Genomic DNA, 25373 nt, shown 5'->3' with positions numbered 1-25373 from the left:
AGCGACAAAGGGGCAATGGGTCAGTGGGGCAATGGGTGGATGGGACAAAGTTACAAAGCGATAAAGGTACAAAGCGACTAAGTGACCAAGTTACAAAGCGACAAACGTACAAAGCGACAAAGGTACAAGGTGACAAAGTTACAAAGAGACAAAGGGGCAATGGGTCAAAGGGTGGATGGGACACAGTTACAAAGAGTCAAAGGTACAAAGCGACAAAGTTACAAGGCGACAAAGGGGCAATGGGTGGATGGGACAAAGTTACAAAGCGACAAAGGTACAAAGCGACAGAGTTACAAGGCGACAGAGTTACAAAGGTACAAAGCGACAAAAGTACAAAGAGTCAAAGGGGCAATGGGTCAACGGGGCAATGGGTGGATGGGACAAAGTTACAAAGAGTCAAAGGGGCAATGGGTCAACGGGTGGATGCGACAAAGGTACAAAGCGACAAAGTTACAAAGGGGCAATGGGTGGATATGACAAAGGTACAAAGAGACAAAGGTACAAAGTTACAACGGATCAACGGGGCACTGCGACAAAGTTACAAAGAGTCAAAGTTACAAAGCGACAAAGGTACAAAGCGGCAATGGGTGGATGGGACAAAGTTACAAAGCGACAAAGGTACAAAGCGACAAAGGGGCAATGGGTGGATGGGACGAAGTTACAAAGAGTCAAAGTTTCAAAGAGTCAAAGTTACAAAGCGACAAAGGGGCAATGGGTGGATGGGACAAAGGTACAAAGAGACAAAGGTACAATGAGACAAAGGGGCAATGGATCAAAGGGGCAATGGCAATTGACTCTTTGTACCATTGTCACATCCACCCTTCCACCCATTGTACCTTTGACTCTTTGTACCTTTCACCCATCCACCCCTTGTACCTTTCACCCATTGTACCAAAGGTATAAGAATGACTCAAAACCACCTTTGAGATCTATCCAGGTTGGAATTAGTCTCTGCAACAGTTCATGAGAACTTTTAAGCTGCATTCGTTTTGAACCTGAAATGAGCGGACATCGACCAGCAGAGAACGTGTGACTTGGCATCCTGGCAGTACTAATCTCCTTTCAGCTCGCCAGCTTTAGATGCGATTTAGAGTAACCTTCATCGGTAGGAAAAGGCAAAGCAGCCATAAAGTCTACTGTACCCAGGCAGCAGTGCAAGCACGTAAATGCACATGGCAAGAGGGTGTTTTCCCCCCTCCCCAAGTCCATTGTGTGAAGCTTGGAAACCAGAAATGCTGGCTGCCAACTCCAAATGTGGCTAATTATAAATAGGTGCCATGCAAGAGGGTCGAAACCTCCTGTAAGAAAGGCAAGGCGGAGATGGCTGGATTTGGATGCTTGGAGCAGCACTGGGCCTGGCCTTGGGGCGTGTGATAGGCGATGACGACAAAGAAGAAGAGATTGGAGGAAACCAAACTGTTTGGGAGAAAAGAACTGATTGACTTTATTAGAGAATGTTTAACATATGGTTTACAAAAGCAACAGTGAATAGAATTTCCCGATAAAACACGGCCGCATACTAAAGAATGTGTGGTTGCAATGGTAGAGAGAATATAGCATTGTACGCAAGTTCCTACAGGTTTGGGTAGAGTGCAGTTAAAAGAGTTAAGTGAGAGGAATGTCTGAAAGGTCCAAGGGAGAGACAGATCCCAGCCTCACCTTGCGTGTGGCCAGCAGGGCCGTGCCAGTCGTCTTCTGCCAATTGCAGCCTCTGGGCGTGGGTCCTTGACGGCGGAGGGTCTTCTCCAGGTCCAGGGGGTCCTCCAGGGGTGTTGTCAGCAGGAGGTCCTGGCGTGGTCAGCCACTGTGCTGGCATGGTTTGTTTAGCATTTAGATATGTTATAGATCACGTTCCCGAGGCGGGAGGTTACATACATATGTACATGCAGGTCAAGACAGCCATAAGAAAATAGGTGTCCATCTGAGTTAGTCGCAAGCTGCAAGGCATCGGCAATGTATGCAAGTCCTCCTTCGGTTCCACGCGTATGTCAATCTGGACAGGGTCCAGGATAGAGTCCAAGCCAGGAAAGCGGGGGAACCCGGTCTCAACTTGTGGGTGGGAGGTGGCACATCGCCCGGGGTGTCCTCTGGGGGTTTCCAGGGGGTCTGGCATCCTTCTGCAGGGGAAAAAAGAAACCTCGCTGGGCTTGGCCGCAGCTCTGGTGGAACTCCTCTACCAAGGTAGGGTGGAGTGTGTGGTGGCTTGCCCCCTGTGGGTGTAGCGGGACAAGCCGTGTGGGTGGCTCCCCTCCTCTGGGTTTAGGAGGGCAAGCCGTTCCTTTGAGCGCTCAGTGGCCCCTCCCCTCTTGGGTTAGAGGAGCGGGCTGGTCCGGCACACACACACCCCGGGACGTTAGGGGGGGCGAGCTGGCTCCTGGTACTGGCAGTGTCCCGAGATGTGTTCTATGTAGATGTCTCGGGACCACCCAATGGCGTCAGACACCATCAGTTTCCACATGAGCTTGGCGTAGCGCTTGCCCACACCACAGGCTCTCAGAACTGGCTCGATGGTGGGGTCCCAGCCCCCCAGGGCCCCGACCAGCAGGGCGTGGACAGAGACCTCATAGCCTCGCTCCCTGAGTGCCTGTGCGAGTGGGGCATACTTCTGGTGCTTCTTCTCTCTGGCCTCCATCATGGCTGCTTTCCGGTTTTCAAAAGGGATGGTGACATCAACCATGATGATTTTCTTCTTCTCTGGGAAACTGGGAGAAAAGAACTTGCTAAACACGTACCTCTCCAAAGACGGCCACGACCACACAACTCGCCCCTCCAGCATAAGCGCCAACTCAGAAATAACTTCTGTTTCTCTGTGGAAAGTTGCTGAAACGACACTAGCCAGGCAGTTGAAAGCTACCAGTCAGACGTGTGAGGCTGAGGATTATGTGCGAGTAGCCTGTGATCTTATGCAAGGGGTTTTCAGTGGGGCTCAGGAACCCCCACTGAAATGTCCCAAGAGAGGAGGGTTCAAGTGCCAGGAGGCGAAGGACATTTCCGCCTCCAACTGCAGAGGCAACCAGGGCAGTTTGGCTAAGGTGGTTATTGGGGGAGAGAACCCGACTTGTGCGTGCAACAAGCCAGTGTTACTTCCCACCCCCTGCTGGAGTCACAATCACTTAGAGCTTAATTGTATGGTTTGCTCTATTTGGCTGCAGAGCAGGGCCGTAATCTGGGGTGGGGACAAATGGGGCAGCCGCCCGGCCCTCTCCTTTTCTGAGCCTGGCCCACCTGGACAGAAACTCGGGTGCTGCCGGGTGGGCAACATCCACTCCAGCAAGGCTTGAAGTCGTTCGCAGAGGGACCCAAGGACTAGCCGGAGAATGCCCCCCCCCCCCTTTGCAGTTTCTCTTCTGCAAGGGCGGCCTCTAAAAATAGGCCTCTAATTGGATGATGCTAAGCAGGTTTTAGGGCCTGGGTGGGCACATGGCCCAGCACAATGGGCTACAGTAACTCACACCGCAGAGTTAAATCTCCCTGCCAGGAGCAGCCGGATACCAAGAGTCCCTCCAGCTCAGCACTGCCTACCCTGACTTGGCAGCAGCTCTCCACGGTTTCAGGCAGGAGCCTTGCCCTGCCCAGAGATGCCAAGGTCTGAACCCAAGACTTGCAGAGGAGATGCTCGACCACTGAGCAAAAGGCCCCATCCCTTAGGCAGCTGCTGTCTACTGAGTCAGACTGTTGGTCCACCCAGCTCAGTGCTGTCTACCCTGACTGGCAGCTGCTCTTCAGGAATTGAGGCAGGAGTCTTGCCTGGAGATGCTGCCAGGGACTGAACCCGGGACCTTCTGCATGCAAAGCAGATGCTCAGCCACAGCGCGATGGCCTCACCCCATAGGAAGCTGTCCTATACGGAGTCAGACCATTGGTCCAACTAGCTCAGGGTTGTCTACACTGACTGGCAGTGACATCTCCAAGGTTACAGGCAGGGGTGTCTCTTAGCCCTACCTGGAGATGCTCTGTAGTGCCAATCTCAAGTTCATTTTTGCGACCAGAAGTGCCAGACACCTGCTTTTAAAAATGAAATTTTTAAAGACATTTCCATCATTTTAAAATGATTCCCAGAAAGCCGAACTTTGCCCTTGGTCCATCCCATCGAGCTACAGTGTACGTGGGCCTTCCCATGAGCCTCTGCTGAATGAAAAAGCACCATGCCTACACTTTGTTCTGCCCGATGCTGCTGCGGAGAGCATGCCGTGATTACCCACTGGGCCTATGTGCCATCATTCCCAGGGGGGTTCCTCGTTTCTCTTCCGGTTAGCACCCTGTGGGCCAATGTGGCTCCCCTGTGCAGACACTATTACCCCAGGACTGGCGCACACAGCTCAGAGACCTGCCACACGAAAAGATCTCCCTCCTCGGCATGGCTAGCAAGAGAGGAAGCCACGTGCCCAAGACACGTCAGAGGCTGGAGTGGCCAGATCCCAGGTGGGGACAAAGTGGTTGCCGCCCCCCCCCCTCCGCCAAGATAAGGAGTAACCCTCAGCCGGGACAATTGGCCCTCAACCCAGAGTCCTCCGGAGGACTACCCCTTATCCCGGGACGAAGGCCATTTGTTGCATCTGGCCCATGGGGACGGCCGCACCCCTCCAACCTGAGATGGAGGTTCCTCCTGTCTAAGCCGGGATAGCTCTAATGCCATTGGGAGGAGATTACCGGGAAGCAAAGTCTAGGCGCTCCGACAGACTGGCAGGGAGTAAGCGGCCAGATGCAACTGAGGAGAAGACATAGCCGTGGTAAGAGCTGCTCTTCTGCACACCTTAGACACCGGAGCCTAGTCTCCCAAGTGGGGTGGGCAAGGCTGGTTGCTGCCTTGGTGTCTCACGCCACCCTCTCTTCCGCACCGGCCCCGTCAATCAAGGCCAAAATTGCACCAGCCTCCGTCGAAAGAGCAAGGCCACCCTACACACACACACACACACACCCAATTCCTTCCTGCTTGCTAATTTCCATCTGCTGTGTATTAGAGCCCGCCATAATAAGCAAAGTGCACCTTAATTACAGATCAAGCTAATGAGGTGCCAAGATTTCCAGCCTGCACAGCTGCTCGCTGTGAATTTGGAGAGGCAGGCCACAGCCCAAGAGGCAGTGTCCAGGGCGGGGGTGGGTGGCTCTTCCAGCTGGTGGCTCCGGGGAGCGGGAGGATATTTATCCATTCCACGCCCCACACCCACACCCCATCAAACTAGCTTTCTCTCCCTGGAGAAAAGGGGGAGAGAGAGGGGAAAAGCATATGCTTGAGAACACCTGCCAAAGTATGAAAAACACTGAGCATCTGAAGCTGCCGTCTATGGAGTCCACCTAGCTTGGGACCGCCTGCACGGACTGGCAGCAGCTCACCAAGGTTTCAGGCAGGAGCCTTTCCTCCCAGGAGATGCTGCTGTAGAATTATGCTAGCTTTATGATAGTAGTGATGCATAAAGTACTTGGTTAACTTGCAAGTTATAAAATGTAGAAACAAGAAACAAAATATTAATGTTCAATATTGTAATAACAGGCTGAACCGCAAGCTCTTAATAATCTAGAGATAAGAAACAATGTATCAATCTGTACTAGCTCACTTCTGTAACCCAATGAGCCATGTGATCTTGACAAATGGAATGCTTAGGTAGTGCTTACGAACGGTATGTATGGAGGAACGCATGAGTGAGTAGCATCAAGAGGGCCCCTAGCCCCCACTCCCTCTCTAACACAGACAATGTTTGGAAAGATGCCAAGGGCCTGAAGAATCGGTGAGACCCAGGGAGGACTGCCGAGATATATTGTAAAGGAGAAAGAACTGGAAGAAACAGGATGGGTACATCTTGTGATCACAGAGATGAAAGTGGACTAAAGATGTATCAACCAGAGTGGAAACTTCCCTTTATAAGTCAGGCAGGAAACCAGAAGACCCCTGAGAAGCACTAACATCCAAAGTGAGGCCTCTACGCTTCTTCCAACACCCCTTTCAGACTGATCACCTTTGGAGTGGGGCTAGCTGAGTATGTGTGTGTGTGTGTATGTGTAAGAATTAGAAGCTAGCTTGCTGTTTAACTGACTAAAATAAACGTGGATCCTTGATTGAGTAAAACCAGCTGGTGTCTGCGTCCGTTTCCTGGGGCTACCTTGTTGGTGGTGGTGCAGTGCTAAAAGGACTTAGAGTAAATAAAGGTCCCACACTGCCAGGGATTGAGCCGGGGACCTGCTGCGTGATCTGCCACTATGCCACAAACACCCATTTGCTGGGTGTTTGTGTTTGGACCTTTTGCCTGGCCCAGTAAAGAGGGGAGTGGAAACCCACCACACCACTTGGCATTATCTTTAGATCAAATGTGTGTCTCATTTCTAGGCCACCCATTTGGGGTGGGAGGGGATATATTTTGAAAGAAATTCTTCCGCACATGTCAGAGGAATCACAGTGCTTGCCTTGCTAGGAATAAACCCATGGATCAAGCCTGTCGCAGATTTTACATGCATGCACACACACACACGCCCCTTTGCCACTTGAATGCCTGAGCATGTTTTCCAAAGAGCTGTTCCTCCCCATGCTGTGGGGTGGGGCGGAAGTCGCTGCTTCAGGCAATGACGGAATTAGCAGCCCTTCTCCTTCTCTAAGCCCCTGTCTGGGCCCAAATGTGGGTCACCACCGATTAAGGCTTTTGCCCCAGTTCCTGAGTCTAAGCACCAAAGGTGGTGTGGTGTGGTGTGTGTGTGTGTGTATTGGGGCGAGAAAGAAATTCTTTGCACAAACCCTCCCTCACCCCGACTCCAAGGTCCACACTAGCTTCTGTTTATTTATACAAAGCACAATCCCAAAGTCCAGTCCCTTTTAATGAAGAGACCATTCAAGCCTCTTCAGTGCAATTCACGGGACTTAAAATCCACCGTGACCGAATTCGGCTCCTCATAGACAGCCTGATTTTCCATCCGTAATTAGCACTCATCAGCTAAACCATCTTATGAAAAACATCAAATAAATCTTGTAAACGCCACTACTAAAAAAGGTGACATTAAAACAACCTAACCTTGCAAGAATCAGCAGTTTTTAAAAACCCCAATCAACATTAAATACTGCCAAGAGCTTCCTGGAAGAAGGCCTTAACTTGTCTGAAATTTAACAAGTCCAACTTTAAGATACAGTAAAGGTTCACTTTTATCTGTAGCTCGGGGCAAAAACTGATCAGGGAGAAGGAAATGCTCCTTACATCCAGATCAGAAAAAGATCGGAAAGCTTAAAGGCTCTAGAACAAGGTCGAGGGACATTCAAGAACAAGTGATGTACTTCTATCCATGATAGAAGGACAGAAAAAAATTGAGAGGGAGGCAGGCCAGCTGCTCTCAAAGTCCCATCTCTCTTGAGCGACTACAATTCTCCAACCGCAAGGATGATACGGTTTTCAGCACAGCTCTGCTAGCTTTTGTTATGTAGAACAGAAGGGTTGCATAAGAAAATCACACCATCAATGTTACAAGAAAAGTGCATTTTAGCAGAACACACTTGGGGGTGGGTGGGGGGGATATTCTTCAGGATTTTGATCTAGGCTGGTTTGTACAGAACTCTTGTTCAGGGGCTCCACATCACAAGCTGAAACAGGGTCCGTCTCTGGATTGTCCTTGCCAGATGCCTAATCTACTGCAAGGAACTGTTCCTGCCTCAAGGGACATCTGGGCCCCTTTTTTGGTCCAGGAAGTATAATTAGGCAAAAGGGGCACCTGTTTTTGAGTGTGTATTTTTTAATATAGGCCACCAGATTCAGCCATGCTTGGATTACCAGGGCCCACACAATTCATTTTTTAAAGAAAAGATATTAAATGCAGCAGCCAGCCTGGGGGTAACCTCAACCCAGGTGAGGCATCAGTTTGACCTGTGATCCAGGCAACAAACTGGTAACCAAGGAGAAAGTGCGCCAGCGCCCAGCCCAACCTGCTGCCCATCATATGCAGATAAAGTGCTCCTTCCACCCTCGTGGAAGAGTCATCGCCCCAGGCCTGCCTCCGAATGACTCAGGGGTTGAACATCTGCGCTATGCAGGAGCCCAGTGCATGGTATCACCTCCTCTCAGGAAGGAAAGCAAAGCTAGGCTACCTTTGACACCGCCTGGGCACTGCAAAAGCAGTCCAAAGTACAAAGATAAGAGCCTTGTTTAGCACTAATAAGCGGAGATACACACACACACACACACAACTTACCTGGGGACAAAAGCAACCAGTCATGGACATTCAAGATCAGCTGTGCTGAAATCCTACTATTTTCTTTCCCACAAAAAACGGCCAACTTCCCACCTGAGCCTCTTCTTAAGCCTTCATCAATCCGCTCCACTTTCTGCCTGTGAAATGCAAGGGGCTCTCTTGCACACGCTGTTGGGACTCAAAGAATAAACACATTTAAATGACAGCAGAATCTCCTCAAATAACATGGATGTAGGAGGAGAAAGCCTTCAGGTAAGCAAAGACACACTTACGCCAATGCTAGGATCCGAGAAGACCCAAAGTGTTCATTTCTCTGTTCACGGGACTTCCTGAAGTAGGATTTACAATTTTCCAACTTTTGTTCATTAGAATCCTTGGTCCATCAAGCGCAGTATTGCCAACACTGACTGGCAGCGGCTCTTCAACCTGTTTCAGACAGGTATTTCCCAGTCCTACCTGGAAATGCTGCCAGAGGCCAAACCTGAGACCTTTTGCATGCACACCAGAGGCTCAACAGCTGAGCTAGGGATGCTCCTGATGACACTGCCTTATGAACAGAATCAGAGATTGAGCCCAGCTAGCTCAGTACTGCCTGCACTGACTGGCAGCAGTTTTCCAAGGCTGGGTTTTCCCCAGCCCTATCTGGAGATGCTGCCTGGGACTGAACCTGGGACCTTCTTCTGCATGCAGAGCAGATGCTCTTACCACTGAACTATGGCCCCATTCTCTAAAGGGAATACCTTACAGAGCTCACGTACACTCTCCCATCCAAATGCAAACCAAGGCAGGCCCTGCTTAGCAGAGGAGACCATTCATGCTTGCTACCACAAGACCAGCTCTTCCATTCTGCTCAAAATTTATGTGGCACTTTCCAAGAGCATTCAGAAAATATCACATCACATGTATTATTTTGCGTAGCTTTACACCAACCCTGTAAGGTAGGTCCGATGGAGCAGCCACACTTGAGAGAATATTGACTAGCTACTAACCCAACAGAGAACACTCAGTTACCTCGCAGCCAAAGGCACCATTTGATATGAAGACTTCTTGGGTTGCCTCCACCTTTCTCTACATTTGCCCTCAAGCATTTCTACCAGGGTTTAACACCCCTATGACAAGTGAAACAAATAATAAAATTCTGCAAAAACAAGGTTCCTGAAATCGCTGCAGAGAGAGCTAAAACCGTCCCCACACAAGTCACCAGGGAGGAGAGAACCCAAGTGAACCGAACAACACAGACCAGCGACACCCAAACCACACGCTATAATCTAGCAGTGGTTTCAGCCGCCCTCCAAAGATCTCTGGAACAAAATGTCAAGACTGGACTCCAAGACCAAAGACACTCACAAAAAGCACTGCCACCCATGACGGCCACAGGGGTAAAAAGCACACAGACCCCAGAAGCAAATTGCAGCCTTCGAAGTTCTCACAAGCTATTTTTGAACTGCCAGACAAATGTGCCAAGGGACAGGCAAGCAAGGCCATCCTGCAAGGAAGCAAGGCAGAAGCTGCCAACCAGCTCAGCTCATGAAGCTGCTAGACTGTTCAGCCACCTTCTTCGGGTTTCCTACTCTAACTGGCAGCAGCGTTTTCCTACACTGACTGGCAGCAGCTCAGGGCTCAGGCAGAGATCTTTCCCACCGCCTGATCCTTTAACTGGAGACCCCAGGGACTGAGGTATGACCACTCCCCAAAGGGGGCTTCCTTGTTGTCTCCGTATTCCAAGGAGGAGCTTGTGGACCATCCACACCAGAGAGAGAAAGAAGCACCGGAGCAGTCGGTGACAAAGAAGGAGTTGATGCCACCAGCCAGCCAACCCCCAGCCCGCCCTTTTCCTGGCTGCTTGGGTGCTCCTGATGCATTGAACGACATTCTCCCAAGGGAACAAGCCAGAACTGGTCAGGGGTAGGAGGAAGCATCAGCTTGGGGCCTATTCCAAAAAGGGGTGCAGGGGTTAGGGTGGGTTTCCTTCTTCCTACCTCCCCAACCAGTGTTCCCTCTAAGAGGGATTCCCAGAGGTTCTTGACCACAACTCCCATAATCCCCAAGCAAAAAAAAAGCCATTGCCGCTGGGGATTCTGGGATTTGTAGTCAACAACATCTCTTCCAGGGGACACTGTCCCCAACCCCTCCAAGCCAGCTCCCTTGTGCAGAACCAGACAGACGGCAGAGGGGGGAGGACGCTGGATAAAGAGATGTGCAGGGAAGGAGATGGAGAGAGAGAGAGGATACCAACCCACCAAGAATCCAGCCCAGTTAATAAATACAAGAAATTGTTTATTATTATTGTTTTTGTTGTTTTAAAAATCACACACACACACACACACACACACCTGGGGTGGGATGGAGGGGGGCAGAGCTCACCACTGCTCCCGACACCCCTGCCGGCAAAACAGTCACGCAGTACCAGGAAGATTCCCCCAGGGCAGAGAATGGGGGAGCACAAGTCCCACTCAAGCGCCCTGGGGCTGACTGCACAGGATATGGCTCTTTGGAGGAGGAGCGGCGGCGGCGGCAAGAACTCCACCCGCTCGCTTCAAAACAGGACGTCAACCCAGGGAACCGGGGAGGCATGCAGGAGGGCAGCCAGGGAGGGAGACCGATTCCGACAGGTGTAGGCACTGGAAGAGAGGTGAAGGAGCCCGCCTCGAAGGGGAGGCACTGGCTCTACGTGGGGGATGGGGCAGGGGATCAACATTCGGGGGGGAAGGGGCAAAGATTTTCCAGCCCGGCTGGCATCACAGCAAGAGGGGCGTCTGGCCTGAGAGCAGAGTCTGCCCGCCGCAAACCTCCCAGGCCCAAGGCCAGGAATGCTGGCTTCTCACCGGAGGAACAGGAGGGCTCCAGGCAGACCAAGCCTTCCCAGCCCTGGGGCCCGGATCCTGCACCTCTGCTGAGCAGGCACAGCCCAGGCTTCAGGCCTCGCAGGCACGCCACTCCCTGCCTGGGAAGGGGGCCACAGAGGCAGGCAGGCTGGCTGCCCTGGGGACGGGGGCCCCCACCAGGCTGGGCCTCTCCCCTGATGTGTAGCACCATGTTGCAGGGACAGCCCTGAGATCTTGCCAAGGGACAAAAGGCTGCCTCGGTCCCCCGGTCCAAACCCGCTTCGAGAGGGCACGGCGGAGGGAAAGTGCCAGCAGCCTCCTCTTCTCTCGTGGTGCTTCTCACAAACTTTGCCAGGAGGGCACAGCCAGCAAGGGGGGGCATCGGCCCCTAAGCGCCGCTCTGCTGGCCACGGCCGGGGACATCTTGCCGCCCTGCCCGAGCTCCAAGAACCCGCTGCCCGAGGCCAATGCCTCGCCTCATGGCAGGGCTGCCACTGCTTGGGTGGGAAGAGGAATTCCCAGAGGGCCCGAGTCCCCCCGCCGTCCAGCTAGACCTGCGAGGGGGGCGGGGGCTTGCCGCGTGGCTCAGGAGAGGATCTTCTGGGGGATCTCCACGGAGGCCTTGATGAAGACGGCATTGTCCCGCACGTAGTTCCGCTTCTTGATGTCCTCGTGGGAGATGAACTTGGGGTAGCCGAAGCCCAGCAAGCTCTCGTCCAGGGAGGTGCGGCCCGCCCCGGGCTTCTGGAAGTTCTTCCAGTTGGGGTCCGGGAGGAAGGTCTCCGTGATGTGCTGGGGCTTGGAGAGCGAGGGGTCGCTCTGGTCCAGCAGCGAGAAGGTGACCCGGAAGGAGAAGGGCCACTCCAGGAGGTTGTCGTACTGGCCGGGGAGCACCCGGATGTAGACCGAGAGGTGGCTGCCCTCCCCGCTCCCGTTGCCGTTCAGGAAGGCCGAGACCTGGAGCTTGTAGCCGTACCGGTGGGTGTAGAAGGCGGGGCTGAAGGACTCGTAGTTGCTGCGCCCCTTGGCCTCCTGCAGCTTGCGGGTGTAGTCGGCGATCTTCCAGATCAGGACCCCCTCGCTGCCCAGCGCCAGCTCCTCCACCTCCCGGCGCAGCTCGGCCAGCTCCTGCCGCTGCCGAGTCACCTGGGCGCACATCAGGCCCAGGTGCAGCTTGGTGCTCTCATCCAGGTGGCGGCCCATGGCCAGCTTGGGGCACTGCGGAGAAATCACAGGGCCCTTGTTGGACAAGGGCAGGTGCTCTCAGAGCCCCGTGAAGGGCCTGCCGTGGGCAGTTCACAGCAGGGCAGATCCAAAGACCACCCAGGCTAGTCATGGGTCTGACACACCGAGTCCAATCGCTAGTCCATCTCGCTCAGGATTGCCTACTCTGACTGGCAGCAGCTCTCCAAGGTGGCAGGCAGGAGTCTCTCCCAGCCCTACCTGGGGATGCTGCCAGGGATTCAACCTGGGACCTTCTGCATGCCAAGCCGATGCTCTGCCACTGAGCTACGGCCCCATCCTGTAGGCAATACTCTCTGATCATGGAATTTCTAGTCAGCTATCATGGAAGACTGCCACTGAAAACTGTACACTCTGTAAACTTAGCCAATGGCCAGGTCCACAAGTTAATGACATGTTATGCATCCTTTCATCTGTCCTGAACGCTGCAACAATACAATAATTAACACTATACTGCTCAACAATCAAGATTGATTCAGAATGCCCATTCCTTTCCCCGTAATCTTTGCCCATGACCTAAGAATTATTAGTACTTGTAAATGAAGAAATAAATAAAATAATACACTCTCTTAGCCATGATGTGACACCAGCTCTTTCCACACTCAGGAGCCTCGTCAGAGGGAGGGGAGGAGGAGGGCGGGAAGCGAGGGCAGAGCCTTCCTTACCCGGTGCTTGCAGCCAGCCTCCTTGAAGGGGCAGAGCGCCAGGGCGGTCGTGCAGTTCTCCTTCAGGTGCCCGCTGAGGTCTTCCCGGGCAATGCTGGGCACCCCACACTGATTGGGGCAAGGCACAGGGTAGCGTGGGCACTGGTACTCGTGGTTCTAGGAGCAGAGGGAGAAGCAAGGCACAGTGAAGACCGGGGGGAGACAGTCAAGCACCAAGGCCGGCAAAAATCGCCAGGGCCAGATGGCATCCAGCCCAGAGTGCTGACGGAACTCAAATGTGGGATTGGCGATTTCCTAGCAAGACTATGCAGATTGTCCCTGCAATCAGGCTCTGTATCAGAGGACTGGAAAGCAGCTGCTGCTGCTTCTTAGTTCAATTTCTAGACCGCCCTTACAGAACAGCTCAGAATAGCTAATGTAGCTCCGATTTTCAAAAAGGGATCTGGTGGGGGAACTGATGGAACATTGTTGAACATTTAGAAAATGGTCGAACATATAGAAGAATGGGCCTTGCTGAAGGAGAAGCAGCATGGCTTCTGCAAGGGCAGGTCTTGCCTCACTAGCAATAGCACTTACATTTATATACCGCTCTATAGCCGAAGCTCTCTAAGCGGTGTACAATGATTTAGCATATTGCCCCCCCAACATTCTGGGTACTCCTTTTACCGACCTCGGAAGGATGGAAGGCTGAGTCCTTTTGGAATTCTTTGGGAGTCAACAAGTGTATGGATAAAGGTGATCCGACTGACATAGTATACTTGGACTTCCAATGAGCTTTGGACAAAGTGCCCCACCAAAGGCTGCTGAGCAAACTTAGCAGTCAGGGGAGAAGGGGACAAGTTCATGTGTGGATCGGTAACTGCGTGAAGGACAGGAAACAGAGGGGCAGTTTTCACAAGAGAGGGAAGTAAGAAGTGGGGTCCACCAAGGGTCGGTACTGGGACCAGTGCTCTTTAACTTGTTCATAAACCATCTAGAAGTTGGGGTGAGCAGCGAAGTGGCCCAATTTGCAGATGACACCAAACTAGTTAGGGTCGTCAAATCCACAACGGATCGTGAGCAGCTCCAAAAAGCTCTCTCTAATCTGAGTGAGTGGGTGACAAAATGGCAAACGAGGTTCAGTGGAAGTACATGTAAAGTGATGCATAATGCGGGGGAGAACCCCAGCTGCACATAAACGCTGACTACATTGACTATAGGAAGCCGAGACGCTGACCAAGGATCCGTCTGGTTTCCTGGGACTTTCCTCTATGGCCAGCTATTCCCAAATCCAGGACCAGGAGGTCCCTGCAGGCACCACTCCCAGACCTCAGGGCTCACCTGGATGGTGTCGTAGAGGAACTCCTTGGCACAGTAGCTGCAGGGCTGGGTGCGCTTGGGGCACTCCGCAAGCATGTGCTGGGACAGCAGCCGACGCATCATGCGCGCCCCGCACTTGTTCTCACAGTAGACGCTCTCCTGGGGACAGACCCCCTGGTGGTTCTGGGAAGCAGAGGGAGGGAAAGGGGTGTCAGAAACCACACCAAAGCGGTTTACATACATACATACATACATACACACACACAGAGACAAATACATAGGCTCCCAGTCCCCAAAGGGCTCACCATCTAAAAAATAAAGCAGAAGACAGACCCCAGCAACCACCACTGGAGGGATGCTGTGCTGGGGATGGATAGGGCCAGTTGCTCTCCGCCTGCTCAGTGAAGAGAGTCACCACTTTGTAAAGGTGCCTCTTTGCCCAGTTAGCAGCAGATCAGTGGTTAATCAACCAGAGAGCAAGTGAGGTGCCTTCAAAAGAGAGGAAGAGAAGGCGCTGCTTCCTACCGAGTCAGGCCCTTGGTCCATCTAGCTCAGGACTGTCTACGCAGACTGGCCGAGGCTCTCTGAGGTTACAGGCAGGGGTCTCTCCCAGCCTTGCCAGGATATGCTGCCAGGGATTGAACCTGGGACCTTCTGCGGGCAAAGCAGGGGTGCTACCACACAGCTACACAGCCCTTATTATTTTACAGCACTCACACGTAGTCACCCATCCGAAAGCAAACAAGAGCAGACCTTGCTTAGCAAAGGGGATGCTCACTACCTCAAAACCAGCTCTCCTCCCCTAAGATGTGGTAGGAAGGGGAAGGACCAGCTGCATGGCAGCTGCCCCGCCTCCATTCCAAAGCCCCACCCTCTCACTTCATAGGCCACTCCTCATCCCTACACCTGGCCCCGCCTCTATTCCCAAGCCCCGCCTCCTCACCTCATAGGCCTCCCCGGTGAAGTCGGCACCACAGAATTCACACTTGAGGTGGCGCTGGGGGCAGTCGTGCTGCAGGTGGGGCGGCAGGTCCCGGCGGCTCAGTTTAGCCCCACAGCGGTTCGGACAGGGCACCACGTTGTAGCTGCAGGTGCCAAGGTGCGCCTGAGTACAGCAGGGGAGAGAGAAGGAATGTCTGGTGGAAGGAAGGACGCACAGCATCTGCTGCCCAGCCGCCAGCCCCGTCCCTCTCCCGCCAGGGTCACTGCTTGCCAGCCCCCGAGGGCACATTATTATTATTATCATCATCACCATCACCTGCAGGTGCCGGACTGTCCCGCTCCACCGACAGCCCTCCTCGCTGTGAATGCACCGGATGGTCAGGCCAAGCACCTGGGCCTCCAGTTCCGGGTCTGGGTAGATCTAGAAGAGGGAGGGAGGGCAGGAAAGGAGGCCCGTGAGGCTCAGGAGCAGCAGCCGATTCAGACACAAGAAGTCGCCCCCAAGCTGATACCTTGTACTGATACCCTCAAGGGGGCCTGGCACAGCCCTAAAGTGGGGGGGCACGACTGGCCCCAGGAGCCGGCCATCCGAACTTCAGCAGTGGGGCAGGGACAGAGACACGAGTGAGCGCACACACACCGTCTTGGCTACCCGGTCCCGGACCTTGCCACTGGGGGTGGCTGGGGGCTCACCTTGGCATAGTCGAGGGGCAGCTGGTCCTCGGGACACTTGAAGACCCCTTCGCTGCAAAAGGAAGAGCAAGAGGTTGAGAGGGAGGGTGGAGATCCAAGAAAGGGCCGCTCTGCTACCCCTAATCCCTTGTAGCAGGAGGTGCTGGGGGCCGGACGCAGGTCCTTGTGTGTGGCCAGCGAATGCTCTGCCATTGAGCTATGGCCCCCGGCCCCCAACTCAGCGACATCTCTGGCTTCTGAGATTTCTCCAGGCACGGCCCTCACACCTTCAAGCCTGGCGCCCACAGAGCCCTGTGGTTGTCTTGGGTAGAATACAGGAGGGGTTGACCATTGCCTCCTCCTGTGCAGGATGAGATGGTGCCTTTCAGCACCTTCCACTATCACTGCTGCCCAATAGAGGTGTTTCCCCATAGTCTGGGAAACCGACCAGCGGGGATTCGAACCGGCAGCCTCTGGCTTGCTAGGCAAGTCATTTCCCTGCTGCGCCATCAGGTGGCCTTGCAGCTATGAGGACGAGAAAAACAAACTCAGAAGATTCGGATCTCAGAATTAGAACTGCAGAATTCTGCAACAGAAACCAGTTTCTGGGCTTCTGCAGCTCAGTTGCAGAACGGCACCCGCCACCAGCTCCTCCCAGGCAGTTCTCCAACACGCCCGGTTTGCTGTGGATTATTCTCTCGCAAGACCCAACACAGAGTCTCTGCTGTTCCCATTTCAGAGACTGGCAACTGAGGCCAAAATGGGACTGCCTCAGGGGCTACCCAAAGAGGTGGGGCTTGAGTCTGGACTGGCCAGCCTCTTCTCCGGCTCCACCCAGTAGCCCATGCCGCCTCTCAGAACCCTTTGAACAGCCTGGCAGGGAACAAACCACCACAGAGACCCCCATCTCAACCACAACTCCAGCAGAGGCGCCCCGGACACTTGACTAGGGACACGGAGGAGGGGGGACGGGGAACCATCTTTGTTTCTATTTATTTTATTATCTATCTATTTATAAATTATTATAACCATTATTTTATAATTTATTATTATAAAGTATTACTATTATTTATTATATTTATTATTATTTTTTTCCATGTAATCCGATTGGAGGACTGTGTTCTATGTGTTTTTACCTGTGTACTGTTTGTATTTTATAGATTTTAAGTTAGGTTTGCTTTTTTTATTGTATGTTTTTTTAACTTTTCTAAACAGCCTTGAGATTGTTTTTTAATGAAAGGTGGTATATAAATTCAAACAATAAACAAACAAACTTCTGCTGAAAAGGGGTATATACACATTTGTCCTTGTAGGGGAGGGGACGGTATGACAAAACACAGAGCCGAGGGGCAAGACCCTGAGCCATCCCAGGCACAGAGGGGCCGGGGACCGAGGCTGCCCCGTGCCAGGCCAGGGGGGCCCAGGCCTTGCCTCTCCAACAGCTGGGCTTGTGGCCGAAGACGCCTATCCCAGACAAGCCCCCCCCGCTCCCGTCTCTCCACCTGGGGAGGGCTTGGGGGTGCCCCTCTAATCCCCACCATCTGTCTACACCCTCCCGCCACGAGGGGAAGCAGCAGCTGGCCGGCCACCACCTGCTAGGCCAACGCCCCAGGAGTGACACGCAAGGCCCAGGCGGGTGGGGGTGCTCAGAGACCCAACGGCTGGGAGTGAGCGGCGCCAGCTGGGCACCGGGCCAAGCCCTCCTCCTCTCAGCCCCGCCACGCCTGCCTTCTCCTCCTGCAGTGCCCCCTTCGAAGTCGCACTCCGGTCCCAGGCTGTGCCAAAGGAACCCTTCGCCACAAGCAGCAGCCGGGCCAGACAACGGGACTCCCCACTCAGGGAAGGAACTCAGTCATGCCAGATGCCAGAGCCACACAGAGCACCGCTGCCTCCGTGCTCCCCCTGGAATCCAGCGGGGCCGCGTTTGGACTCACTTCGCTCCTGGCAGGAATCTCTCCCAGCCTTGCCTGGAGATGCTGCCAGGGATTGAGCCCGGGACCTTCTGCATGCCAGGCAGATGCTCTGCCACTGAGCGACGGCCCCATCCCCAAAGGGGAACATCTTCCAGAGCTCACATGTGGTCACCCATCCAAAAGCCAACCAAAGCAGACCCTGCTTAGCAAAGGGAACAATTCAGGCTCGCTTCCGCAGGACCAGCCAACTTGCCCACAGAGTGGGAGAGGCTCCCACCAGCATTAGGATTCCCCAAGGAGGTGAACCATGCTGTAGGATCCCGCCACGTGGAAAGGTCCGTGCTGTATAGGTGCACACACCCTAGACGGCACAAGTCGGATCTACCCTCCCACACACACACCCCACTCACCCAGAAAGCCTACCTCAGCCACAGGGAACTGACAGAAGTAATGACGGAGCACCTGCCAGCCAAAGGTCACTCTCCGTTTCCTTCCCTGCCTGAGTCAGCCGCCCGCCTGACCGCCCGCCCCGCTGGCAGCACCTGCTACTCAGGAGCCTGTCTGCCCCTTCCTCCCCATCCACTGGCTCCTGTTTTAGGCCAGAGGCCCCACAACTGGCAGAGACCCGCTGGAGCTCCCGACGGAAAGAAAACAACTTGTTTCCAGGGGAGGGGGAACAACCCCCTTGTTTCTTAGGGGATTAAAAAAAAGCAGGGGGAGGTCATTATTGAGCCCCAGAACTTCTCAGGTTATGAAGTGCCCACTGGTCCCTGCGCCCTAGGAAGGAAGGAAGGAAGCTGCCCTATACGGAGTCAGACCCTTGGTCCATCTAGCTCAGGATTGTCTTCACAGAGTGGCAGCGGCTTCTCCCAGGCTGCAGGCAGGAGTCTCTCTCAGCCTGATCTTGGAAATGCCACCAGGGAGGGACCTTGGGAACTTGGATGCTCTTCCCAGAGCGGCCCCATTATCCCTTAAGGGGACTCTCTTCCAGTGCTCACACATCAAGTCTCCCATTCAGATGCAACCAGGACAGACCCTGCTTAGCTAAGGGGACAAGTCCTGCTTGCTACCACCAGACCAGCTCTCCTCTTCTAAGGAAGGAAGGTCTCCCCCAGGCAGGCGCCACGCCCACTAAGCATGACGCCCTCTGCTCACCCAGCAAGCCTCTCCTGACCACCCCCAGTTCTGGCCGCCTGTGCCAGGCTGCACCAGTCCTTGGCTGCATGGACGCGTGGCACATGCAGGCACAGCTTGACCCAGGAAGGGAGGGGGAGAGAGAGAGAGAGAGAGACACACACACACACACACACACACAAGGGCCTTTGTTCTGGTCCCCCAGCCCCACCCCGCCCATACTGCTAAAAAAGCACGCTGGCAACAGGGCCCCCAAATGCCAGTTCCTGCCACAAGGCACACAGGCTTTTGCTGAGGCACTGAGCCCCTCACGTGGCCACCCGCCCTGCTGACTGGGTGCAAAGAGCGTCTTGAGGACTCAGTGGCAGAGCTGGGAAAGACTCCTGCCTGGAACCCTGGAGAGCTGCTGCCAGTCAGTGTGGACAATGCTGAGCTAGAGGGACCAAGGGTCGGACTCAGTAGACAGCAGCTTCCTACATTTCTAGGTATTAAGGGCAGAATTTTTCCAGGAAGCGGCCATAGAGCCATGGTACACCACCAGCTTTGCATGCCAAAGGTCCGGGGTTCAATCCCTGGCAGCATCTCCAGGTAGGGCTGAGTGAGACCTATTACTACCAGCCCACCTGACAGGGATGTTTAAGGATCCCTGAAAGGACATTTGTAAACTGTCGGGAAGAAAGCACAAGAGAAACGATTCTTGTCTCCCTAAAAGTGCTGGGTCTCTCTGCAGAGGGATCTGTGGCTCATCTTTCCCCAGGCAAAGCTGGCTGGAGGGCCCCCCTTCCCCACAGGGAAGAGCAAGGGTTAAACGGGGGGGGGGGGGCTGGGAATTCCCAGGGTGGGGGCAACAGATTAATCCCCACTCAAGCCTTCCTGGGGGCTTGTGCTTCGCTGGGCAGGGAATGTGCTGACACAGCAGCTCAGAGAGATCTTGGGGGGGGGGTAGAGGAGGAACCAGCCCCTGCTTTTCACCTCCAGCGATACAGTCTGGAGGTCAGCCTGCCCCGGAACCAGCAGCTGACTCCCGCGGAACATTTCCAAAACACGCGGGGGTCCCTGCCGGCCTGCAGGCAATTCCCCTGGACCTGAAGCCTCAGGGCTGGCTGCAGTTAAAGGAACTCCGCAAGAAATGCACTTTGCGCACGCCCAGAGGCTCCCTAGTGCTGCTTTCGCCGCATTCTTGGGGTGCTGCTGGGAACGGATTCTGGGTGAACACTGGCCCGGTTATGCCTTGAGTGGGACCCTACCTGCTGCCAGTCCAGGAAGCAGGAAATGGGCAGAAGCGTCTGGCTTTGCACAAGAAGAACATCCTGCCCCGCTTCTGGCTTGTTTGTTTGTGCCAGCCAGCCCACCCACCCCAAGGCCTCCGTTTCTACCTCACGCACCCCCCCCCCAGCTGGCCTGGGCATAAATGAATCTTTATTTCAATCACCAACCGGAAGCATAATCATAAACAGAAGCAAAAGCTCCCCGGTCCTTATACAGCCTGCCCAGAGCAACTCAGGAAGCCTCAGGACCAACGGAGGAGCCATCGGCGTCTCCGCTGCCAGCCTTGCTTTCCACACCCCACACCTGCCAGGCCCTATGGTGCCCTTCCCCTAGGAGGCCGCTGCCGCCGCCGCCACTGTGGAATGAAGGAAACGGCAACCACCAAAAAAATACCTCCAGCATTCCAGAAAGCACAAACAGTCTTTTATGCATCTCTCTCTCTCTCTCTGTCTCTTTTACACTTGCTCAAGGCGAGTCGGGGTGTGTTCAGCTGCTCCCTCCCCCTCCCCTCCCCTTCACGCGGACCCGCAACCCAGGAAAGATGGCAGCCCGGCCAGCATATGAACAAAAGCATCCACGTAGTCCTAACTTTGGAGAGAGGAAAGTGTGTATGGGGAGGGTGGAGCCAATTTCCCTATGCATGCATTGTATGAGTTCAGCCCCACCACTTCAGGATGGGGCGATGAATTCGTTAAACCCTGCTAACTGAGGAAAGAGGCGCCCTTTAAAGGGGTGCTACGTTTAGCAGGGAGGGAGCAACTGGCCCTATCCAACCCCAGCACAGCATCCCTTCAGTGGCGGCGGCTGATCTCCACCTTGTGTTTCTCTTCAGATTGTGAGCCCTTTGGGGACAGGGGACCATCTAACGTATTCTTCTATGTAAAGCGCGTAAAGAACTTGGTTGAAAAGCAGTATATAAACATTGGCAGTAGCAACAGAAATCAAGCTCACGGAGGGGACGTGAAAGCCCCCTGGAAGCTGAAGCCAATACTGTCAAATGACACAGACGGATGGCTGGGTCCCCCCCCCCCCCCCGCACACACAAAGCCTATCCACATGTTGTGTTAGGAACATAGGCAGCTGCCATATACCAAGTCAGACCCTTGGTCCATCTAGCTCAGGATTGTCAACACAAACTGGCAGCGGCTTCTCCAAGGTTGCAGGCATGAATCTCTCCCAGCCCGATCTTGGAGGAAACTTGGACCTTCTGTATGCATCATGCAAATGCTCTTCCCAGATTGGCCTCATCCCCTAAGGGGAATATCTTACAGTGCTCACATGGAGTCTCCCATTCAAATGCAAACCAGGGTGGACCCTGCTTAGCAAAGGGGACAATGCATGCTTGCTACCACAAGACCACCTCTCCTCCCACAATGTTCAACACTTGTGTACAGTGTGCCCAGGTACAGTTATTCACAAAGTTATAGCAAACGCAGTGCACTTCCAATCTGTATTATATTTCATTTCAGGGGGCCTGGCTCACTTTTAAAGTAGATGCAGGTGCCGCCATTCACACAAAAGCATGTCCAAGCATTCAGACATCTGTACGCACGTAGAACATGATGTCTGAATAAGGTTTCTGTATTCTGCATTTAGGAACCTAGGAAGCTGCCTCATACCCAAGCCAAAGTCAGACCCTTGGTCTGCCTCTCTCAGTATTGTCCACACTGACCGGCAGCAGCTCTCCGAGGTTCCAGGCAGGAGTCTTTCCCAGCCCTACCTGGAGATGCTGCCAGGGATGGAACTTGGGGCCTTCTGCACACAAAACAGATGCCCCACTGCTGAGCCACAACCCTGTCCCCAAAGGTGGCGTGCATGGGTGGGTCTCCCATCCAGGCAGTGACCACACTAAGACCTGCTTAGCTTCAGCAAGGTGCCTGCATCATGTGTCCTTAGACTATGCGGTGGGACCCAGACTCTTTTCCGGGAGGAGGAGAGGCTGTCCCCAGGTTCACTTTTAGTGCCAACACAGGTCAAGTCATTCACACAAAACCTTGTACCTGCCTACAGACATCTGAACGCGGGCGCAACCTAGGGCCTGAACGGGGTTCTCGAACGGGAAGGAAGAGCGCCCCAGTGCCTCTTTGCCCTGAGGGTCCCATCAGCTTTGCATATAGCCCCTTTCCAGACATGCACCTTCCCAAAACACCCTCCGCCTTCACCTGTGCACACCTGAGGGCCTGCAGCCTCCCCTTTCGAGCGGACACCAGAGCCCTCCTCAGCACCAGCCCGAGTGAGGCCAATGCAAGACGTTCTCCCCTGTTAACTGAGCAGAAAGACATCTTTTTAAAGTGGCGGTTACTGCCAGATTTCTGTTGCAGGAATTTCAGGGGTTGGGGGACACAGCAGCTTCCCCTTCATACCGACCAGTATGAAGCTGTGTGGGGCAGCAAAAGGAGGGCTGGGGCTGGGGACAGGGGCGGGTCTCACACTGCCTCAGCGGGCCTGCCACTTGTACAACGAAGCCACCAGCAGCCTACCCGCAGGGTTGTTGAGAAGCATTTTGCAGCAGACACAGCATCAAATGATGACCAGCTGCACTCTTAAAGGCCAATGGGCTATGCCAAGTTCCTCCCCCATGCCCAGAGCTGACTAAGGGGCCCCACCCCCTTGTAGGCCTCTTGGTCACTGCAGCACTCTGCACCCACCCACCCACCCCTAATCCAGCTCAAACAACAGGGGCAGAGCAGCACCTCCTTTCATGCCCAAAGCCCTAGGTTCAGTCCCTGGCAGCATCTCCAGGCTGGGCACGCCTCAGAGAGCTGCTACCAGTCAGTGTAGGCAATGCTAAGCTAGATGGACCAGAGCTCTGGCAGAAAGCAGACAGCAGCTTCCTGCGGAGTGGAGCTGCGGCTCAGTGGGAGAGCATCTTCTGGGCATGCAGAAGGTCGGTCGGTCCCAGATTCAATCCCCGGCAGCATCTCCAGGCTGGGCTGGGCAAGACCAGCCCGAAACTCAAGAGAGCTGTTGCCGGTCAGTGCAGGCCACGCTGGGCAGCTAGACCAAGGATTTCATTCGGGAGAAGGCTAGCTTCAGCTGCTCGGGGTCGGCAAACAAACCAGGCTGGTTGGCAACATCCCTGCTTGCTGCTGAGTCGGCTCTTGTTACAGCTTGGGGGTCCCTCCCCAACCCGCCCCCTTGTCTGGCTCCTCCATTCCCGAGAGTCCCCCCTCCCACCACCACCACCACCACACACACAGTCTCACCCTTCTTCATCCCTCTGGGCCGTGGGGCAGTCCAGGGCCCCCTCTCAGGCAGGAGTCCCCGCCATCACGGCCAACCAGGCAGGCAGAGAAGGGACCTGGGCTCCCGCTTCAGAGGGCTTGCCCTCTGGGGTGCCCCTCTCCGCCGGGCTGACTGGGGCCCTCTGCCGAGGGACAGGAAGGGGTGGCCAGGCGGTCTTAACGGGGAGCTCGGAGGAGCGGCGGCGGCGGCGGCGTGAGGGTGTCTTTCTTTGGGAGCTGTTCCAGCAGGGCCGGCGGCGGGACACGGAGACTCCTCCGAGGAAGGCGCAGGGACTCCTGCCAGGGAGCCGTGGCTTTCGGGCTGGGCTGGGCTGGGGGGCGTCGCAGGGGCACCCGGGTGGCCGCAGCTGGAAACCTGCTGGCACGCCAGGCTCTAGCCGGGGCGTCCGACCCAGCAGGGCTGCTCCAGATTCACAGCAGCAGCAGCAGCACGGGCCGCGCGCGCACCCCATCTCAACTGCACCCGGGCAGGGAGCGTGCGGAACAGCCGCCTCCCCGCCCCCCTCTCCAGGGCGAGGCTCGCTCCAGCCCGTGTGAAACGGGACAGCCACTCCACGGGGAGAGCCCACCTCGGCCTGCTCTGCCCTGCCCTGCCGGCGGATGGGTCCAAGGTCCTCCCCACGGCTGCCGGCCAGGCCGGCAGGGAGCCGCCAGGTCCCTCCAGGGAGCCTTGCCACGGGCGCCGAGACAAGAGCGAGCCCAGGGGCTGGCTCCGGTGCAGCGAGCGGGGCTCCGGCCACACGCCCCCTCCTGGCCTGCGAGCCGGAGCCGAGCGCTCCAGCCGGGCCTGCCCCCTCGCACTCTGCGCGCGCTCAGAGGCGCCTCCTCCCGCGGAGGGGCCGAGGCCAGCGGGGCCTGAGCCGAGGGCGGCAGCAGCCGCGCAACAAAGGAGCGCCACCCGGCAAGCTGCTGCTGCTGCTGCTGGGCGCGCCGGCCGCTTGGTTGCGGGGGAAGAGGAGGTGGAGGAGAAGGAGAGCCGGCCGGCCAGCCGGCCCCCGCCTATTCGCTCACTCGCCCGCCCGAGGCTGACCTGAGGAACTCCTGCAGGCAGGTGTCGCAGAAGCGGTGGCCGCAGGTGGAGACGCGCACGGGCTCCCGCATGGCCTTGGCGCACAGCGGGCACAGCAGCCGCCGCTTCGGCTTCTCCAGGAACTTGTAGTCGAAGCCCGGCATCTTCTTCCTCCGCCGCCGCCCGCCGCCGCCGCCGCCTCGGACTCTCTCGCGCTCTCTCTGACTAGCCTCCCCTGCCTGCGCGGCCCAGCCCGCCCCCTCCAGCAGCCGCTGCGCCGGCCAGGTCCTAGCGCGCCGCCTCCCCGGCGCCCCGCTCCCTATTGTCTCGCTGCTGCCGCCGCCGCCGCCGCCGCCTCCTCGGGCGGGCAGGCTGGCTGGCTGGCTGGCTGGCACGCCTCGCCCGCCCCTCAGGAGGGTCGCCCACTCGTCTTTCCTCCGGCCCGTGGCCAGCCTCGAAGATTGAAACGGCGGGGGGCAGCTTATCCGGCCCCCGCCCCAACAGTCCGGTGCAAGTAGCATCCAGCTGTTTTTAAAGGGTTTTTTTTGGGGGGGGGGCTGGCTATGGGTCTGCAGGCAGCAATCTGCATAGGCACGTGGGAAGCTGCCTTCTGCAGATTCGGGCCATTGGGCAGCGCGCAGCTCAAGGTTGTCGACACGGACTGGCAGCAGCTCTCCGGCAATTCAGGCAGGAGTCTCTGCCAGCCCTCCCTGGAGATGCTGCCAGGGATTGAACCTGGGCCCATCTGTGTGCCAGCAAGCAGATGCTCTGCCACAGAGCTACCGCCCCAGCCATCCCCAAAATCTGGCCTGGCTCGGAGGCCCAAATGAGTCAAGCTCTGCCAGCTGGATTTCCACGTGACAGGAGAAGGCAGAGGATCAGTAAGGAAAAAAAGTTGGCAGTCCTAGACCATGGGGTGCAAGGGCCTCTGAGCATCCACAGAGGGCCACATCAGACTTTCCTGATGCTCTGATTCAACAAATCCATCTAGCCCC

General features: G+C 55.4%; 2 protein-coding genes across 3 annotated transcripts in view; both read right to left on the bottom strand.

Annotated features, from left to right (window-relative positions):
• Window positions 1-1419: 1419 nt before the first annotated feature.
• Window positions 1420-24587, bottom strand: TRAF4 (TNF receptor associated factor 4). Its single transcript, XM_053275000.1, has 7 exons — window positions 24400-24587; window positions 15830-15881; window positions 15453-15557; window positions 15138-15299; window positions 14216-14377; window positions 12896-13051; window positions 1420-12206 (listed from the first exon to the last, which is right to left on the bottom strand). The coding sequence occupies exons 1-7, from the start codon at window positions 24540-24542 to the stop codon at window positions 11574-11576; spliced, it is 1413 nt and encodes a 470-aa protein (XP_053130975.1). The 5' UTR covers window positions 24543-24587; the 3' UTR covers window positions 1420-11573.
• Window positions 15477-25373, bottom strand: part of NEK8 (NIMA related kinase 8) — a 37036-nt gene continuing 27139 nt past the window's right edge. For both annotated transcript variants that reach the window (XR_008311802.1, XR_008311801.1), the window contains 2 exons: window positions 15830-15881; window positions 15477-15557 (listed from right to left, as the gene is read on the bottom strand). The gene's annotated coding sequence lies outside the window, so the exon portion shown is untranslated. The remainder of the gene's footprint in view (window positions 15558-15829; window positions 15882-25373) is intronic.

This window comes from Hemicordylus capensis, chromosome 12 (genome assembly GCF_027244095.1).
Source record: "Hemicordylus capensis ecotype Gifberg chromosome 12, rHemCap1.1.pri, whole genome shotgun sequence".
NCBI lineage: Eukaryota > Metazoa > Chordata > Lepidosauria > Squamata > Cordylidae > Hemicordylus > Hemicordylus capensis.
The sequence above is the reverse complement of the archived record's forward strand: the minus strand, read 5'-3'. Positions and strand labels throughout refer to the sequence as shown.